This window comes from Leuciscus leuciscus (genome assembly GCF_965113295.1).
Source record: "Leuciscus leuciscus genome assembly, chromosome: 1".
Lineage (NCBI taxonomy): Eukaryota > Metazoa > Chordata > Actinopteri > Cypriniformes > Leuciscidae > Leuciscus > Leuciscus leuciscus.
Genome location: NC_138725.1, coordinates 54,859,624 through 54,881,189, shown reverse-complemented (window position 1 = coordinate 54,881,189; position 21,566 = coordinate 54,859,624). Strand labels below are relative to the sequence as shown.

The following is a 21,566-nucleotide window of genomic DNA, read 5'->3' as shown; positions in this document are numbered from 1 at the left end:
TCTGGAAGGAGTACTCTGTATAAAGGCCAGGACCATCAGTATTCCCACAGTATGGTGTAGCGCCTGTAGGCATGGCAATTTGTCTCAGCTCCACCAACAAACAAACCCAGGGGAAACGGTGCAAGGCTGGACTTGTAATAGTGGCAAGGCTGATAGAAAAGACCCAGAGTTATGGCTCGTGTAAAGACAGCGGCTTTATGTGATGACTTTTCTAGCCGACCTGGAAGGCAAGGCAAGCGTTTGTGCTCAAACATGCATTAACATACATGAACTCCCCCTTTCCGCAACACACACACACACAGGCATATATACAGACTTTTGACACTTTTGACGCTTATATGTTCGCTTTGGGAACATGATGCTGCCTGCTCATCGCATGTCCCTGTGGTCTTTCCAATCAATTGCGTAAAGCACAGGAAATATAGGTCAGACAGCAGATGTGCTCTCGACTACAGGACAAATCACACCCTCTTTTCAACGTGTCAGGATCAAACGGCATAGCCGGGGGGCACAAAATTCTGCTTTCTAAACGTCTCTAACCTTTCTAGAGGAGAGGAAAAGTGGGAAAAAGGATACCGCTGTGCTCCATGGTGGTGTATTGTTGAGTCCGGAGTGTGTACGTGTTTGTAGAAATGTTTGCGAATGAGCTTTATATGTATATGTTTGGAGATTTGTATGTGTGTATATACATTATATATACATACATACATACATACATGCATACATATATATCATGTAAGGGTCAGTGACAAATAGGAAGTTTGGGATGAGGAGTGGGAGTGGGACTTTTTTGGAAAAAAATGTCTTGAAATTTAATCTTTGTGTCCATATTGGTTTCATGGATATTTGAATGGTATTTTAAAAAATTTCTACAAACTGTCAGGTTGAATACCCTTCATGTAAAAATTTATGAAATATTTTCCTTGCTTCTGAAAACGTAATTATTATCTTCAAAAATGTATTTCAAAATCAGAGTCTGAGTCATGCACAGCATAAAATTATGGTCTTTATTATACACTACTGTGTAACATTTGAGGTCGTATCTTTTGTATCTTTTGTTACAAAATAAATGTATTTTGCTGTCAATGTGATCCTGCTGAATATAAGTATTAATTTATCTCTGCCCCAGAAAAAAATAAATCTACAAATTTTCTTTATGAGTTGCATTTGATTTTAATACAATTTGATTTTAATTGTATTTTTAAAATATCTATAATATATCCTGAACATAAAAAGTGAGCAACATTGACAGATGCAGTTATGTTTCAGTGTGAAAGAGCGCCACAAAGAGGAGAAATTATAGAAAAAAAAAACATTACTGAGCAGAAAAAGTATCAGTGATATTCTCTCTCTCTCATTCCAGTCATGTGCTTACTACAGCAACGCAATCACATTCTCTTATGACACATTCATTGAGACTGACCTACATCACTTTGGATAATAACTGCAGCTTTAAAGAGAAGATGGATAGTTTGATGGATGGATTCAAAATTTTCCTTTTCATCCGCTGCAATTCTGGCATACAGGTTCACTCTCCATGAAAGTGCAGTGCATGCCTTTGCTTGATCCTGCAGTTATCAGATCAACCACTAGGGGGTAGCAGCATTCTCATGTCAGATTACCCCAACTGATTGAAATCCTTTATTCTGAAAGATTCATTTACTCACTCGAGTGAAAACATGCTTTCTCACATTCTTTTAGAGTGATACTAATACGTTTTCAAAAAGCTGTAATCAGCTCTTCACGCACGCCTCTTTGAGAGTGTGCTCTTTTTTGTAGGAATTTATACGGCATATGAAAGATGCTGATTTGTTCTTATTTCCCTTTAAATAAGCCTCTAATCACATAAAAACAATAATTAAGAGTCAATTATTCCTGAGTGCCTGGAGCAGAAAAGAGAGAGAGCATGATTTTTATCAGGCCAGAAGTGTATATTCTATACTAACTCGGTTGTAGCGAACAGAAATTCCCATTCTCATTGGTGTTAAGCACCATGTTGGTCAAATCTCTTTTGATCCCATAAAGATGCCCGATCTCTAGTGACCCCATACGCAAACCCCACTTGTCTTCACATCATAGGATAAGGGTGGGATTGTGAAATGCTGATCTGGCAAGGCAGCTCATCTGGAATGCTGTTCCCTTCATCTACGTTCCCCTGCAAATGAGTGGGTTAACTTACACATTAGCACAGATTAAGGGTACAGATGAGACCTTGTGCCACTAATGGGGGTCAAAAGAGGGGAAAGGGGTGGAAAGGAAAGGGCGAACACCTTAGGGGACTAGGAAACTGTAGCTCTGTTCTTTTGAGCTTATCTGGGTATATTTTGGTTGTTGCACATGACCGTTTGCTTATTTGACCTATTATCTCCAATGTGATGTGGTGGGATATATTATATTATATTATATTATATTATATTATATTATATTATATTATATTATATTATATTATATTATTGTTATTTTATTTTATTTATGTTATTTAAAATATAATGTTCATTAATGTTATTTTAATATTTATTTAATTAATTTATATTATTTTATATTTTTTTATATTTTCTTTATCTTTTATGATTTAGGTGCTTAATGGTAATTCATGTTTGTTTATTTATTTATTTTTTTTACAATTTTGATCACTTCTTATTTGTAAAATTTTAATTAATATATTTTTGCTGCTGATAAATTGATCCGGCAGTGTGACAAAGGCATTCCTGAACGTATAAATAGTTCATGTTATCTTGTCAGTTAAAACACCATAAAATTGCAAAACTACTTGCATTGAAAGCAAATTGGAGGACGGCCCAATTAGGAAAAACATTACTATGCTACTGTGGTTTCTATGTATCCAGCCTTTGCTCTGGGCAGGGGTGGTGCAGTCTCCATCTGAATGTTTTTCTTCGGCTCTAAGCGACGTGCTGAGTCTCTCGCCCCGACCTGTTGGGTGTTTACGTGTTGACACTCGCTACGTTGGGACTCACATTCCTGGCAGAGGCCTTCTTGAAGTTGGCATGTTAGTAAAAGACTATTAGTTTTTATTTTTTTATTTTTTTACTTGAAATAAATATTTTTAAGTTAAGTTTAACTTTCAGTTTTCACTTGAAAACGTTAGTGAAAAGAACATCTGTGACACTTCCGCTTTTCAGACCACTTCCACTTTTGTTGATTTTCTAGAGATTTATATAAAATTTGTCTAGCATTTGGGAATTTTTAAGTAAGGTTATTAAAGTGGCATTCAGTTATTTTTATTTATTTATTTTTTAAATGTTTCTTTATTTATTTATTTTACACTATTTGCATGTGATTAATTGATTCAGCTAGCATGTGTGAACAATACTAAGGCAAAAGGAGTAGTATTTGGTCATGTGATTTCAACATGGGCACCCACGTGAGGCAAACTGCTCTGTGTAAAATAAAACGACCTACTGATTTTTTTGATTGTTAAAAAAATACAGAGGGCATCTTAAATGTTTAAAAACCCATCAAATCACACTGCAGATGTTCCATCCATGAGTCTTGAAACATTATGTTGTAGATCTAGTGTAGAAGGTCAAAGTTCTGAGCCTTCTGGACCCACGTTTTCCCCAGCCCGGATGAGGGGGAGAGGGGAAAGGTGATTTCCTCTTGGACAGCATGACAGGGCTTCCTGGAAGGGTCGTCCCTCCCTAAGAACAACTGCATCCTGCTTTGAGAATGAAAAGAGACTCAGTAGAGCCATATGTTGTGAAAACCAGCATGGTGAGCCATCTTGAACCAGTGCTAAAGAGTCAGCTATTATATTATCAAAATGAATTTGATTAAGTCACTCTAGGGAGCAGGCGGTCCATAGTTAGTAGTAATAATTATGAAGTCACCTTCCGTTTATTGATATGTTTTTCTGAATGTCACTGAGTATATTATAGGCTTTTATAGGCCACGACACAAACTCAGACTAGATAGAGAATATGAAAGTGAATGTTGATCATGTGTTTTTCTCTTGTACATCCTTTTGGCAAGAATCCAAGAGTGAACTGTTAATGGAAAGAAAGCAAAATAGAAAGTGAAAAAAGAGAAGTGTGTGGGGGAGTTTGTGTGCGTGGTTGTGCTTGTACTGTATGCAGTCATTTTTGCTGCTTTTGGAAATTGTGCCCTATCAGGAGCAGCAGCTGTCAGGGCAGGACGCGACTCAGCTCTTTGTGCACTGTTGATGGTAAGTTGCTCTTTGTCATCCCGATTAAGCTTAATCACCAGCTGTTACTAGGAAGCATTCAAAGTGGTTTAATGTGAAGGACACTTTACGCATGACTGTCGTAGTGTATAGTGACTCTCTCAGATCAACAGGTCACTGTTAAACAACGACAACCTTGATTTGTGATGACTGTAAAATAATTGCTGTAGAACTTGTTTACTTAAAGGGATACTTCAGGATTTAGCATTAAGCTTTGTATTAGTAGAAAACCTGTAGTATTTTCGAATTACCGTGCTTTCTACCCTCATATCCCTCTGAGATGAGAGATTTATGTATTTTTTGTCTGGAAAAAATCCTCCGATGACGAAAATCGTCATTTTGCGTCATTGGAGGATTTTTTGGCCAGAGGCTAAAGACTACAGCCAGTAGTAGGGGCTGTCCCGCATGTTTTCAACCCGCCCATAGAGGGTGGGATCTCACTCACAGAATGTACACATTGTATCAGCCTTCTTTCTTTGGAAGCTAAGCTAGCAGGCTCTTCTGTGGAGAAAGCTGAGTAGTAGGAGAAAGCTGAGTAGTAGGGGTTACCATCCTCTTTTTCCCGGACATGTCCGGCCGTCGAGATCGTCCAAAAATGTCAGAGATTCGGCTTTTGCTTTCTGCAGTCGCCATCCATTGTTTACATGCACACCTTTTGTTTCAATCTAGCTGCTAACTGAATTCATTCCGATTGGTGAATCTGAATGTAGTGTTTACATGAACGCTAAACAAGTGACCGGTTGATGTGCATTTTAACATTGCTAAGAAAATTCCTGCTCCTCCGTGAGAGATAGCCTACGAGACCGGTGCGTCTCACACGCTCATCAGTAATCACGCCACCGGCCTCGTGCCGTTCTCCCGCGCCCCTCAGTCTCGTCCTGCTCGCCACAGTAAACATAATTAATGGCGACTGTAGAACGCAAAAGCCGAATCCCGGACATTTTGGTCGATCTCGAAATCCAGGGCAAACTCGTCAGAGTCTCACTAGTAGCCTAGCCTTGTTGTTTTCAACTGCGCTCTCTAACCGGGAGGCGTGGCTTGGGAGTGGCCTCGTAGAGCAGCGAAGCAAGTGCATTCTGGGAGTTGTTGTCTTTCATCCACATAAGCCAAAAATACATTTTCTGGCTTTTCTCAGTCTAGAAAGCTCCAAATTCAAAAATAATTTCACATTTCTTCTACATAAATGACCTATTTTAAATACACATTCATCTTTCCAGAGGTGAAGTATCCCTTTAATATAGTTTAACTACAATGGATAGATGGTTGGTAGGTAAGTAGGCATGTAATAGTTAGGTAGTTGGTTGGTTGGTTTGTTGTTCAGTTTAGTTGGTTGGTTTGTCAGTTTGCTGTGCAGTTAGTTATTCTTTCATTCAGTTAGTTAGTTAGCAACTAAAGCTAAATTATTATAGTCTGACCATGATTCAGACCAGTTAGGTAGTTGGTTGGTTGGTTAGTTAGTTAGTTAGTTAGTAATGTAAGACAGATTATTAAGGGGTCTGATCAGTCCATTGAGTGAATGAGTTGGATGGTTTGTTTTTTAGTTGATTAGTCAGTTGGATGTTTAGTTTGTTAGTCAGTTGTTTTGTAGTTAGTTAGTAATCCAAGCCAGATTATTAAGGGATCTAGTTGGTTGGTTTTTGGTTTAGTTTAGTTCAGTTTAGCCGTTAACACTGCTGCACTGTGTCATGCATAATATTACAGTGAATATACACTATATAAACATTATGCACTATATACAGTATAAAGGAAGGTATCTAATGCTGAAATTATTTTTTTATTGCACACCACATAGGGTCTATAACCTTTTTAGGGCCTAGTTCAAATTCAGTTGAACCTTGTTGTGCTGTGATGCTCTTCCCTTCTGAAAAGTTCTCAGCAGAAAGTCCAGCTGTGCATCAGCTCAGTTTAGAAGACGCTCTAACAGATGTCTGGAAGTTTGCCACTGTCCTCCTGCTATGTCCTCACCTGTCCCTCCCTCTGTGTGTGAAAGACACTGAGAAAGCACCGGAGGACGGGGTCAGACTTCAGGAATCCTTCTCTTCCGTCTGCCACGTCCTTAAGTATGCTTGGATTAGGATGAGGTTAAGATGCTTTAATTGAATTTACCCCTTGAACCCACACAAGCAAAGCTGGAGTAAAGAAGCAGAAGCTTTCTCACGGTGTGTCTCGAGAGATCTCCGCTATAACCCAATACTTCCAGTCTCTTTGGGGAGGTTACCCTGGCAACAGTATGAATGAACTGACAGCGTCTGTGCGTACATGTGCTTTTAATTAAAGAGAAGCGATAATAGAGACATTTAGTGGCAATTCACTGTCCCTTGTGGCACAGCAAACACATACTTCCTCCCCCTCTCTTCCTCTTCCTCTCTCACCTTTTTGCTCAACCATATCAACATCCGCAGAAATTAGCAGCTGCGTTTAGATAACCTCTGTTTCTTCAGCCAAAGGTTTTATGAAATTAAAAAGATAGTTCACCTAAAAATGTATATTTGGTCATTCATTTCTCATGTTACTTTCTTTATTCTGTAAAACACAAAAGAGATATTTAAAAAAAATTTATGTTTTTTTTTTGTCCATACAGTGTTGTTTTATGATCAAATTATATGATCAAAAACAGTTAAACCTTCTTCAAAATATCTTCTTTTGTGTGTCCCAAAAGAATGAAAGTCCTACAAGTTTGGAACAACATGAAGGTGAGTAAATAATGACAGAATTTTCATTTTTAGGTGAACTATCATTTTAGATAGATATTATAATAAGAAAAAGAATGTCACTTTCTTTGCACATTTTTTAGGTTTGTTTATGTCAGTCCTTGTCAGAAAAAGGGTCTTGGATTTATTGTAAGTGTATCTTATCATGCATAGATGTCCAGGGTGTGTGGATTCGAAGAGGAAAAGATACATTAGTCATCAGATTATGACCTGGAGTGACCAGAACGATGTGGCGGTGGAGAGCACTTTGTAGGAAACTCCATTAACAAACCTCAGTCAGTTAATTAGCTGTAGACTCAGCGGAGCATACAGACCCCGCATGTGGCTCTGAGCTTTGCGAAAGGCTTTTAGATGAAAGTGATGAATTGCTGTCATTGGGCTTGTTCTATACTTTATCAAATGATTAAATATTGAATGTAAAATAGACAGCTCTCGCCGCATGCAAAGGTCATTTTCCGATTGCCACATTAATCAAAATGCTTTTTCCTGTCAGCGGTGAAGAGAGAATTCCCAAAACAGCAGAGATGCGCTGTGTGGTGAAATGCTGCAGGCACAAGTGTGTGTGTGTGTGTGTGTGTGTGTGTGTGTGTGTGTGTGTGTGTGTAAGTTAGACACTGTAGGATGGGAATTGGCCTCTTCTGGAACCTTCCACAACCTCTTTTAGTTCATTCCGTACCGTATTTCCATTCATGCATCCCAGCAGATTGTATTCAATTCACAAGGATTGCATTTCCATTTTTCTACTTTACCTGCCTGGGATTGTGAAATACATTTCCTTGTATCTCAAGGGTGGGATTTTAACAGAGACTTGTGCTGATGACATAAGGAAAATGGATAAACATCCATCCCACTCTTGAGAAACACTCTTATTTAGGTAACCGTGGTGATAACAGAACTGGAGAAACGGCCTTTCTTTTGTGTGGCATAAAACTAGTTAAAATACAACCAGGAAGAGAGAGGCCCAAAGGCAAGGAAATGCATCACCCTCAGTGCTGTCTGTGGTTATGCTACGACACACCCTCACACACACACAGACACGCATAGACTCACACATTCTCGTAACTGACATCCTGAGCAGTTTGCAATTCACTCTCTGACAGCACATGGGGCCTGGCAACTGCTCCAGGATCCCACTTATCTGCTAAGGTAAAAGACTGATTTCTGTTAATATTTTACTATATCAATCTCTCCCCTGGAATGTTTCTGGTTTGTGTAATCTGCTAACTAGCTGTCATTTCAATAGAATTAGTTGTGGTTTGTGAGTTTTGGCTGTTGTGTTGAGCTGGGAGTACTGCAGGTACATGTTGTGGTTTAGTTGTTGGATGGTGTATTTTGAGTGGAAGTGTGAATGTGTTGTTTTGGGGCCTCACCATCACACATCAGCCGTCTATTGAGTTCCAAACAAAGGAACTGTATTGTGATTCAAACATAAAACCATCCCAACAGTGTCTCAGCATGGGCTTGACCTACACACACACACATTCTCTTTCACACACAGGCACATTTTGAAAAAGACCCATCCTTACATGGATGTATTTGTTCGGTCTCCTTGAATTTAATTTATATGAGGTGGACTTCATTTTATGGAGAACATAAAGACTAAACACACAGATTGTGTGATAAGTCAGACAGACAGCTTGAGAGTGAGAAAAACACACTTCCTCAGTGAAACTGTGCAGAGATGCTTCACCTCCTCATGTTTAAACAGATCCAGAGGGGAGTCCTTAAAGGGATAGTTCACCCAAAAATGAAAATTCTGTCGTTTGTTTTACTAACTCGCATGTCGTACCAAACCTGTGTGAATTTCTTCCTTAAAACAGGAAGATGAATTTTTGAAGAATATTCTGGCCACTTTTTTCAGTACAATGAGTGTGATTTACTGGGATTGTCAAGCTATACAAAATGACAAAAAGCACCATAAAAGTGTTTAAAAATGTGTCCAGTAATGCAGTGCATTATGTCATTATTTACTCACCCGCATGCCATTCAAAACCTGTGCCACTTTTTTCCTCCTTAGAACGCAAAGATTAATTTTTGAAGAATGTCCTGGCCACTCTTTTTAGTACAGTTGACAAGCTACAAAATGTAAAAAAATATACAAATAAAGTATCTTAAAATTGTCCAAGCACTACATTTCAGGCTATAAGATAATTGTGTGGGGAAAGTTATTCACTGAAAATCTTGGCATATGCCCTAGATGAGAGAAGTATTAATTAACATCATTCTTTTTCAGTCATCTTTTCAGTGAATCGTTTGCTCCAGTTCACATTTGGCTTAAATGATTCATTCATTGGATGATTTTCTACACAAGTTCATCCCACTGACTCAGTGTATGAAATTTCATCAGTGAATGAAATGAATTACAGCTTAAATGGCGGCCTTGTCATCATAAGAGTATGACTTCAGAAGACTTAAATATAGTGCATGAATTGTGTGGTTAATTATTATTATTTATATGTTTTGTTTTATTAAATGTCTCCTTTTGTGTTCCACGCATAAAAACAAGACAACACAAGAGTGAGTAATTGATGACAGAATTTCCATTTGAGTGAACTGTCCCTTTAAAATCACACTTTGCTTTCTTGAGCAAATGCTTTTCTTCAAAGCCTGTCTAGTTTTGATGGGCAGTTTTGAAGGTCTAGACTTACAGAACAGCTTAAATTATAACTGTTCAAATAAAAACGTACCGATATTATTATCCAGTGATATCATGCTTTCTGTGCACCGATAATAAGTATCCATGCACTTAATCTCCAATGCTGCGTTTCTGTAAATGGCAAAATATAAGCTCTTTGTCAGCATAAAAACCACTCTCATCTGATTGACCATTACCATGTCTCTTAACTGCAATCCACAGCCAAACAGCCCAGCATGACAGCACGGGAGGCACTTATCACCAGCACAGAAATTTGCACTGAACGAGTAACCTCGATTTGCTTTGCTTTTTCTCTCAGTTGAGCGAGTCTGTGGATGCCAACTCAAAGAAGCACTGAAATTTCTCCTAATTGATTTTATGGGTCAATTACGTATTTTCCTCATTGTGTGGTCAGCAGGGGAGCCTGGGCCGGCCGACTGACAGCAGCTCCACTCGTGTGCAAATGAGTTTGAGAGAGGCAGTGGGAGGAGGAGGAGGGGGTGATGGGAGAAGTCCTCTTTTGGATTAGTGGAAGCTTCTTGGCGATCTGCATGTGAATGAGTGTGAGCAGCTTTAGCCGTTACCCCTGCGCTCTTTCTCGGTAGTGAGGGAGAGAGACACAGAGAGAGGGGGAGAAGTGCATGGGCAGTTACACAGAGCACAAAGCAGAAGTTTAGGGACAAGTCTTGTGGTACATCACAGTTGCGGACTGCCTGGTGTGGGCCGCTGGGTCTTCAGTTGGGAGAGTGGTGTGGACAGAGCTTTGTGAATGAGAGAAGGTAAGAATATTTTTTATCCTATGGGCTTTTCGTGTGTCTCAGCTTCACTGCCCTTCTGATAACAATGGAAGCAAGAGCAATGGAGCACTTCAACTGTGCCAAAAGGGGGAGGGGAGAGTCTCATGGCTGCTCGAGAAGACACTTAAAAAAAAAAAAATATGTCCTCAAAGTTGGGTTGTTTTGCTCTATTTTTGTAATTTGATATATATTCATGCAGGAAGGAACTGAGGGTTGACACACTCTGATGTTTGAAGCTTGGTTATGGTTATTGGTTACCCCTTTTCAAGATGCAACAGGCGTGTTTGCCATTTGCAGCAAGTATAATGAAATGCTTACTCTCTCATATGAAACCGTTTGAGTCATTTCCTCTTGTGTGCAACATTTTAGAAGTAAACTTTTGAGGTTTTAGTAATTTCTGATGAAAATAAACAGGAAGTTGGCATAGAGAGCCCAGGAGTCCAAAATGGTTCCATGATGAGGTTCAGATGTAAGGTATTTTTTGTGGTATTGTTGACTAGCATGGATAAAATGTTTTTTACATGGTCCTGGGATTGATTAATTTTAGATGTGTCCTTTACTTAGACTCAGCTAAATTAAGCAAAACTGTGTAAAATTTGTACAGAGCCACATAAAAGACAACACAGGCCTTGGAAACTTTTATAGCATTATCAATGCTTCATATTGACATGTGCTATTTGATCGTTCTCTTTTTCTGTCCTTTTCATTCTCTGCCAAATACAGTGTATTTTTCAGGGATATTTCTGTGGTTTAAAACCATTTAAATTTATATTATGATGATAATTTCCATATGGGAAGAGGTTATGAGGCAAAAATGGCATACAACATTCATTATTTTGAGCTGTAGATCAGATGTTAGCATTTAGCATTTAGCACAACCGAACTGAACATCATTAAGTGTAAAATGGATGCTCTGCATTCTTTCTTTTATGGCTCTGTGGGTCTTTGTGATGCTCAAGGGAAAACGTATGTGACACATTAGGTGTGTGTGTGTGTGTGTGTGTGTGTGTGTGTGTGTGTGTGTGTGTGTGTGTGTGTGTGTGTGTGTGTGTGTGTGTGTGTGTGTGTGTGTTTTCCAGTTTCCTGACATTGGTCTGTTCATGGGCTCATTGGGCATTGGTGTGTTGTAGATTATCTTGACATTTACAATTTATTTTCTTCCTTTATATATTGGAATAATATTTCAAAAGCTTTGAATGCAGTTTGTAAAAGTCTGAAGTTTAGTTTGAACTATCAATATGTACTTGCCCAGGTCTCAGCCAATTAATCAAATATCACACTTTTTTTATTTCAGTGATGTATGAGTTAAAATGAACAAATGTATGGTTTGGTGTCAGTGAGGGAGTCCTCAAGTCTCAATGATGGGGTTTTGGGGGATAAATACCACAAAAAAAAAAGTTTGGGAAACACTTTTATACCATATCTGAGATGCTATTTTAGTATTAAGTAAGAATGATTTGTGTTTTCTTGCTGCGTGCTGCTGTGTTTCTTGGTCATGTCAAGTGAACATGGGCCAAGTCTGTGAACAGTTTTATTAAAGAGCAAGAACAGACACTGAGCAAACCCGGGGACAGATCGGCTTTTATTTGGACACAATATGCAAGGCTTTTATTAAAAAGTTCCAACTTTGTTCCTACTTTCTAGCCCTTTTTCTCTCTGTTTGCTTTTCTCAAGCCTTTGGAAGACAGTGTGTCTACCCTCTCAATCTCTGGCTCTATTTGTCAGCTTCTATTAGTGTGCAGGCAGTTTTCAGACTGCATCAAATAAATAAATCTGTCAGTCCACAGTCTGGTTGTCTCTTCTCCTTGTTGCACAAGTTGTGCTTCTCACAAAAGTCTTACTTCAAACTTTATGCGTTCAATAATGACAATATATACTTTGAAAATTACGCTTAGTTCAAAACCAGTAATTCAGTTGCTTTGCCTCCTCAAGTCTTGCATAGATCCTCAGGTGCTGGATGAATCGCTTGGATGTGAAGACAGTTAGGCAATAAGAAGCCCAGGATTAGTTCCATTTTGGTGGCTGGAGGACGTACAGTATATTTATAGCCGATTAAGTCTTCTGGACCAGCATACGGGCTCCTCAGTTCACGACTGTTCTCTGTCTCAGCTGATCAATCGCAGCACGTGCTGCATGCTGATTTACTACACATAGTTCTAGACTCACTGAAATGAACATTTATCAACTGCTGCATGTGACGTATGATTTTTCAGATCTTAAGCTGATATAATTGGAAAGTGTGATTCAGCAAGACTCAGGGTTGTGACCTGGCCAAAGCCACAGCATGAGAAAGTCTTTTAAGTAGACATGAGAAAGGCATATTGAGGTGAGCACATTTGCAGCCTCTGGCAACAACCCTTGCACAATGTTCGTCTTCTAAGAGATACTGATGCCAAGAAACTCAACATAGTATGAATTTTTGCCTGAGGTGGATGATCATATTCATTCAGCGTTGTGTTTTGTTTCTCCTTACAGTTAAAGTCAAAGGGCTTTGATGTGATTTAAAAAAAAAATTGTATATATATTTTTTGGGGACACCATGGTTTTCATTGTATGGGCAAAAACAGCTGAAACATTATGATTGAAATTATATGAAATTATCAATGGAGACATGAGAGTGAGAAACATTTGGGTGAACTATCCCTTTAAGATAATGCTATTGTGAAAGTGTTTTGGCATACTTGTGTTAATGGCATTTTGTTGACCTGTTAATGTGACACACTCATGTATATGAAGCAATCAGAGCATCTGTGATGTCATGTTGGGTGTAGTTCACACTCTCTGCTATTAGCAATGCATAATAAAGGATAGTAGACTTGGCATTTCCTGGGGATCATTTTACATTTCCATATTTTCATACACAAATGAGCTGATTTTAAATTCACATGCACACTTTGTAAATGGGTGTGAAAGCAGCTGTGGTCTTTGCAAGGTAATACAACTCGTCTTCTCATATTTGAGACGGTCAGTTCTTATATTATTCTGCTTGTCATAAGATTACATGTAATACTCTTCATTCCCACAAGCTTTAGCGCAACTGTAGGATATTGTTGTGCTGTTTTCCAAGTTAAAGGTGTCCAAGTTTTGTTTCCATTTACATTTGTTCCCCAGAATAAAAATTTAAGGATAAATTAAATATTAAATTATATCCAGATACTTCAATGTATTCTTTTTTCAAATCTTTTTTAATTTATTTTTAAATCAAATGTACAAATGTCACATTCAATTCTAATGAGAGTGAGCTGATTCTTAAATCCTGGATTTTGTTCAACGTTGAGCAGCTAGTGTTGTGTACTTGTGAAGGTAATGTGATTTTGACTTTTTTGAACAATTTTGTTTGTTCTCCAACAAGACAACTTCAGAGGTTATCGGGGGGATTGTTTCCAATCCTCTTATAAAGCGGAGCTGTCTCAAGATGGCAATAGTACAAATGACAGTATACAGGGATAAGACAAACATTAGTCCTGTAACACTATCCACCAGTCAGATGGAGCATCCTCCGTCCGAGCCAGCTGACAGGTGTCCGTGCCTCAGTGGTTAACTAGTGCCGTGTGAACTGCTGTCTCTGTGTTGGCCGCTCTCGCAAGTGAACTCAATTGAGCTAAACAAACTGATGCGCAGGCAGCAAAGCCATTTCTGTTCTGTTTTTTCCCGCTGCTGACACTATGCTGCATAAAGTTCAATGCACATTGAGGGTACTTTCCATACTCATTGCCATTCTGTGAATCTTGAGTAAACCTTAAGATAAAATCAACCCCTTCTTGACCCATATATTTAACGTTAACAAATGAATCTAAGGCCTCATTTCAGCCCAGGATGGAAGCACGATTATGGACAATTCTCAATTCTTCATCCTTATTATTTCAACGGAGTGTCTATTTACAATAAGTACAAATAGCCCGCCTTGTTGGCAAATGCTATTTACACTAACTCCGCCTACTGACGTCTGGTTAGGCCAGACAAAATTAAGGAAGACACTTGAATGTTTACAGCAGCAATATTGTAGGGGTAAGGCGAGTTCGAATTTGCCTTTTGCTGAATTCGCTCTACTCCCTTTTCCCATCTCTTATCAGATTGGAAAGGCATTTATTTTCAATAAAAATGAAGAAAATATTAGAAAAGTGGAAATAAAGTGTCTAACGTGTGTTTATCAGTTAGGGTTAGGGGTATGTTTAGGGAGGGCTTTATTTCCCCAATAAGGCCCATCCATTTAATCATTTTAATAAATATAACCATTTACATGTTACATACCATTTAATGTAGGCTACAACAACACTGAGGTCCAAATACTATCTTCCACTTTTTATTATTATAAATATCCTCTAACTACTATTTAGACTTATTGCAAAGAAAATAGTATTTTTACATAGTGTAAATAGCAGATTGCTAAGAAATGCTGCTACTTGCACTTAGTGTAAGTAGAATCTATTGCTATTTAAACTTAGTGTAAATAGCAGCTATCGCTAAGAAATATGCTACTTTCACTTTGTGTAAAAAGAATCTAGTTGCTATTTACACTTAAAAAGCATCTATTGCTATTTGCACTTAGTGGGCTTAGTGCAAATAGCCGCTGCCTTATTTCAAATCCCCGTCTGAATCGACCTGTGCCACACCTACAGTTGCCTCCTGTCAGTCATAATGTGCATTCATTTCCACCTGCATGCTCACAGCGCACAGCTCTCTGGCTCATAAACAAACCTGGCAAAAAATGAACATCTTTTCCTCAAATTAATTGCAGTGGTGAATTGTTCATTATGCTATGCACATGTCAGGAAACATGGGCGCTGGGTAAATGTGTACACAACAGAATCTTAATGCAAAAATGCTTAAAGGAAAATAACCTAACCTGGTCCAGGGTTTTTTCTGCTTCCCAAATAGTTCTGATTTCTAATTTCCTGGCAACATTTTGCATAATGCATACATTGTATAATGTATACTGTTATCATTAACTAAAACCTAAAACTATTAAAAATAATTTCCGTTAATTTAAATAAATCTGAAATTAAATCAAATATAAATTTAAACTTAAAAAACTTAAACGAAAATTATAATTGTTATTTTGGCATTTAACTGAAGTAAGTTGAAGTACTACAATTTAAAAAAACAAAACTGAAATAAAAATAAATGTTTGGTATTTACACATTAAAAAATGTTTTTTAAATTTGATTGATGATAAATGATTTCAACACATTTAAAAGGGATTCATTTAATGCCTTGCACATTGCCAAAGTGCCGTATAGTGTCCTATTTGTTATATTTAGGTGCCCGCAATGCACATCAGACTGATACCCGACAGTCTATGAGACATTATGTCACTAAAGTGTCTCAGACACAATCTGCAAGGACTCAATTGGGCGCTGAGCTTTAATTAGACTTTTTTTAAGAAACATGTGAGGTTCCTGTATGCTAACTTGTGGGTGTCTCTCTCTCTCTCTCTTGGCAGAAACAGGACAGGAGCAGGGCCTGGACCTGGAGCCACCTGTCCGGATGGAGGAGGAGAAGGAGGTCATGGAGGAGAGGGAGGTGAAGGAGAGAGTGGTAGAGATAGAACATCCCCTGCCATGCCTCACTGAATCTGACACACAAGGCATTATCAAGGGCAGAGATCTATTCGGATATGTCGGCATTGAGGCAGTCTTGGACCAGATGAGACGCAAAACCATGAAGGCTGGCTTTGAATTTAATATCATGGTGGTTGGTAAGTGGAACATTGGTCTGATTTAGTTGAGAAAAAAAATTCAGGATATGTCCAGTTTGTATTTGACCAGAAGAATATTAGACCCTTAAAACAATACAAACCCTTGAGAGCTGATATCAATTTCCAACGGCATGCATAACGGCTGGGCCTAAATAACTTCACACCTCTGTTTTTTTCTTTGCTCAAAGTGTGAACTTCAACTCGGGTAGTTTTTGCATAATGAGCTATGTTGAGATGGGGGATGTTTTAGCCAAGACTAACATGAAAGTAGAACAGACTTGAGGCGTCAAATAAGGTAAAAAGCTTTGTATAAAATCAGAGAGTATGGTTTAGGGGGGCTGAAGGGGGCAGGAAGCCCTTTCAGACTATATATAGTTCAGTCTCAGTGTCATTAGCTGTTAGGGGAAAGGTTTAAACTCAGCTCTTTTTAGAGACTATAGGTGCATCACAAATTTGCGTACTTATGCACTATTCATTTTCACATATTTGTAGTATGAATAGTGTGAGTGATAATAATCATAATGCATTTAATTTTTTATTAAGTTTCATTAAGTATTTTTATTAAGTCAAGAGAGATGAGAGGATGCAAGATTGTGCAGAGCTTTAAAAGTGAAAAGCTGAATCTTGTACTCTACGTGATATTTAACAGAAAGCCAGTGTAATTGATAATGAACAGGAGAGATGTGCTCTCCAGGTTTCTAATTACGCGGGCGACTGAGTCCTGGACTAATTGAAGTTTATGGAGTAGTTTTGAGAGGTAGCCCAAATAGGAGAGAGTTACAGAAATCAATGTTTGAAGTAACTAGAGAATGTACAAGAATGGCTGTGGTATTGGGTGTAAGGAATGGACGAAGACGACGGATGTTCCGAATGTAAGTGGAAATATGTGGACAGAGTGACATTATTAACGTGTGTTTCAAAAGACAAGCTACTATCAAGGATGAATTAAAGTAGTGTGTTATTCACATTGAAAATTCCAAGAAGAAAAAGTGCACTTTAAATATCTGGATGGTGCACTTATTATATCAGACATTATATCATGACAAAATAACCTTTTAAACCTTACGGATGGTTGAGTACATAGAGCATAGTATAAGTGCATAGTGTATAGCAATTGCAGTTGTTAAATATGTTTATTTATTAAAGGTGGCTTATTTTATGAAAAACAAACATTATACATGTTTTAAATAGGTTGTAGGTGATATGGACAAAATTATATGGCAATAGCTTTCAGCCTTTTCACAATATTCAATATACAGTTCAATATTTATGTATTTGCTCTGCAATGAAAGTTTTTTTTATTTTTTTTTTAAGACGAACCATCATTTAAAAAAGATCGTTTTACTGTATTTATAATTGACAAAAAAACAACACACAGTATGTATACACTTCTGTTCAAATGTTTGAGGTCAGTCTATTTATTTATTTAACTTTAATTTTGCAGTGATGCATTAAACTGATCAAATGTGTCATACATTGTACAAAGATTTCTATTACCAAAAAAAATTATTTTGAACTTCTAAATGTTTCTTGAGCAGCAAATCATCATATTATAATGATTTCTGAAGGATCAAGTGACACTGATGACTGGAGCAATGATGCTGGAAATTTAGCTTTGCCATCACTATACATTTTAAAATATATTAAAATAGAAAATAGTTATTTTAAATTATAATAATATTTCTGATTTTACTGTATTTTGATCAAATAAATGCAGCCTTGGTGAGCATAAAGGCACTTCACAAACCTTGCAAAAGCCAAAAAAAACCTTGCTGACCCCAATCTTTTGAATGGTTGTGTATTTATTATTTTTCTCAAATATAATATGAAAAATTATTAATTCTTTTTTTCTCAAACTTTATTCTCAAACTTACCATAAATTTGACTACAAATATTCAAATAAGAGAAGCTATTAAAACATCTATATCTTCCCTATTGTGAATATTTGATATAGTCAACCCTAATTACAAACAAAGAACCAAAATAATAAAAATCTTTGAATGAAATTCACGAGAATACACTGGTTCTGTCCAGTAAGGGCCCTCTGAACTGCTTAAGTCTTCTGAATAGTCACATATTTTATGCCAGGTTACCTACTAAGGCTGTACTCTGCCGACCCAGCAGAGCTTACTGGTATTAACTGTCTTGGGCAGTTACTGGACATCTGCCTGATTCAAACTGGCCACCTTTATTCAAGCCTAACCAATCAGAGTGCTAGAGCCTCCCAAATCCCCCTGTGTTTCTAGAGAGAGTGTGGGTAAGCATGCAGGAAGGAGGAGGACCAGGAGGGGGTGTTGGCTGAGTGTGGGCCTTACCTAATTAAATGGCAAGGGCTATTGTTGTGTTGTCTGTGGGCTGGGAGGCAGGGCCAGGCTGGAACCAAATGTTGCTCAGAGTGTTCCCCAACTGGGCCAGCCAAGGGGATTTATGATGGCCCCAGCATCACAAATTCAAGGCCATCCAGCTCTCCAGTGAGAACCATTTTTCTTTTCCACTTTTTTTTTTCTCCCTATTTTTTTTTCAACCAAGCTGCCAGGATTTCCACACTCCCTTGCTTGTGCTTTCATTCCCCTCGGTGGTTCTTCCATAGTGTTAATAGAAAGGATATTTTGCCAAATCCTTCAAAGGCTGCAAGTCTCATGGAGAAACACAGTATCAGCCGCTGTTCCACAATGGTGTCAGCAAAACAAATTAAAGCTAAAATGTGTCGTTTTTGCACCACTGGAGTCGCCACTAGCGTTACAAACTGTTTTTCCAAAACCGTTCTGCAGCCCTGTTTCCATCTGTCATTTTTCGGACACTCCGGTAGCCTCATCCCAGGAGAATTGGTCTTCTTTTTTTCTGTAAGTAATGAAAATTCATACAACAGTTCTATTTCCAGCATTTACTGATACATCTGACTTTTGACAGCTTCAAGGCTTTTGATAAAACTACAGATCGTAATTACACAATTTTGTATCCCTGCTTATAGACAGTTGGATTGAGCCCAATGCATTATGGGTGTTGAAGTTCCACTACCTTTTTGGCAAAAGGGAACATCACAACCCTTTTCCCTAGTCAGTCAGCACTGATTTAAAAAATGTTTTAAATGCCTTTCTACTGCATAGACAGCCAAGTTTTCTTAAAAGCACATCTTGTCAGCGTTGTACCCCTTTATATATATTTTTTTATTTATAGCATTCGGACAAAATGACAGCAGTGGAAATAAAAAAAAATACTTTTGGAAAAAAAGGGCTCGTTTTCACTTTTTTTTTTTATGTATCCTTAATACATACTATCAAATAATAGTTTCACACTTTTGTATAATTTTGCGAAGATTACAGATCTATTGGAAATTATGTACAATAAGAATACATTCACACAAATATTGCATTGGCTTATGTTTACTTCACATTTTCTTTAATTATCAGTTAAACGTAATAATATTTGTATGATTGGTTTTCATATTTTAAGACTGAATGTGAGTCTGGAACAAATTAAACAATAAATCTATACAAAACATCAGTTGTATGTTTAACAAAAAAGAAAAGGTTAAAAAAGGTTAAAATTTGAAGAAACACCCATTGAAACACTCCATGAATACATTTCAGCTTTAAAGGGATACTCCACTGTTTTTGGAAATAGGCTCATTTTACAACTCTTAGGTCCATTAGCATCTCTCTCAAAAAAAATGACCAAAGAGTTTCGATATTTTTCCTATTTAAAACTTGATTCTTCTGTAGTTACATCGTGTACTAAGACCGACGGAAAATGTAAAGTTGCGATTTTCTAGGCTGATATGGCTAGGAACTATACTTTCATTCCTGCGTAATAATCAAGAAACTTTGCTGCCGTACCATGAGTCCAGCAGGCGTAATGATATGACGCAGCGCCTGAAAATAGTCCCCAGCTCGATAACTTCCAACGTGACCGGGACTAAGTTTGTCTAACCTATTAGACCTATTTTCAGGCGCTGCGTCATATCATTTATGCCTGCTGCACCCATAAATAGGAAAAATATCGAAACTCTTTGGTCATTTTTTTGAGAGAGATGCTAATGGTCCTGTCCGATTCAATGATCTATGCTAAACTATGCTAAAAGTGGTACCGCCAGACCCGGAGATCGGCTGAATGGATTCGAAAACGGTAAAACCCAACTGTTTAACTCTGTGGGAGTTGTAAAATGAGCCTATTTCCAAAAAAAGTGGAGTATCCCTTTAAATATGATGCTGAATATTCTCTCAAAGTGTGTGGGAATGATATAAGGAGGAGATATGACAATAGCAGTTTTCACCTGTTCACATTTTGGCCACTTGGATGCTTTTCAGCCTGAAACCTATTCAGTAGGGAGCAGATCAAAGGCATGTTAAAGCATCATTTTTGCAATGAATTCTACAGAGCAAAAACAGCTCTGGTTCAGTGCTCACTTCCCCAAATGCTGGCTTGTGGCCTGCGTGAGTTTCCTCCTTGCCTTAGTGAACTGTGGTAGTTACAGCATTGGTACTGTAGTTAGTATGGTGGTGCTCTCCATGCCTGTTACAGCTACTCTGGACATACATCAAAGGTGAAACTCTCCCTCCCTTTCCTGGTAGAGACAGGTGTGGAAACAGTGGCAGTAAAAGAGGAAAGAAGAAAGAGCTGTTTGACTCACTCTCGACACAACGTACAACTATTGACAAATCATTGACCTTTTATTAAGTGCAAAAGACTCTTATTTTGAACAGGGAATGTTTGTATTTGAATCAGTTTAATGGTTCGTGTAGTTTTCGGTTTGTGTATTTTGCTATTGCCTTGGCAATACATTGTAAATTACAAGGGCAGGGGTTCTGACAAGGGTGTGTTTGGGAACACTAGTATGTATTAGCTAACATGACATGACAGCAAATGCAAACTTGACAAAATACAGGAAGAGGAGGAATTGTGCGAAAGCAAGATATACACAACAGGATGAAATTGCAGGGACGGAGGAAACTCTACAGGATGAGTTTGGTCCGCTACGCTCATCTGTCCACATTTTCCTGCCCTGGGGTGCTCTTATCCGAAAGTCGCACACACATATGGTAGCACTTGGAGTCTGTTGGTCTGTGTAGTTTGTCCTCGGTTGTATAGGTCAGGACCTTTTAGTAGCCTCTGGGCTTAAACTACTGCGAGTCTCCCAGTTTCCCAAAAGTCAAGTAGCAGTCTGCTCCCAAATACAAGTTTAGCATATTCTGACATTTTCAATGCAGTCAATACATTCAGCTTTGTTGTCGCCCTCAAGTCAATGGGGCTTTGTAGATATTGTGTTCAAAGGAAAAGCTTTGTAAACTGCTTATCAAAGTGTCTCAGGGGAGATGTGTTTTTCACCATTTGAAATGCTTTTGAGAAATCAATCGGAGTTAAACACATATGACACTGGTAAAATTACTACTTGCATTTGTTGAAGTTTCTTGTGGTTGTGGTAAATTACAAGTTCTTACAACTCACCATTTCTGGGTGAATGTGTCATTGCATGACTCAGACAAGCACCTGACTGGGTCTAGCCTTTATTCTTTTCACATTATCT

At 38.1% G+C, this 21,566-nt stretch overlaps 1 protein-coding gene across 2 annotated transcripts in view; it reads left to right on the top strand.

Moving 5' to 3' along the window:
- Nucleotides 1-21,566, top strand: part of septin12 (septin 12) — a 62,763-nt gene that overhangs the window by 26,653 nt on the left and 14,544 nt on the right. Inside the window, exon 3 of one of the 2 annotated variants that reach the window (XM_082142362.1) lies at nt 15,794-16,042. In XM_082142362.1, coding sequence (XP_081998488.1) covers nt 15,794-16,042 — 249 coding nt within the window. Of the gene's footprint in view, nt 1-15,787; nt 16,043-21,566 lie in introns of both variants that reach the window. The other variant, XM_082142361.1, reaches the window with a different exon arrangement.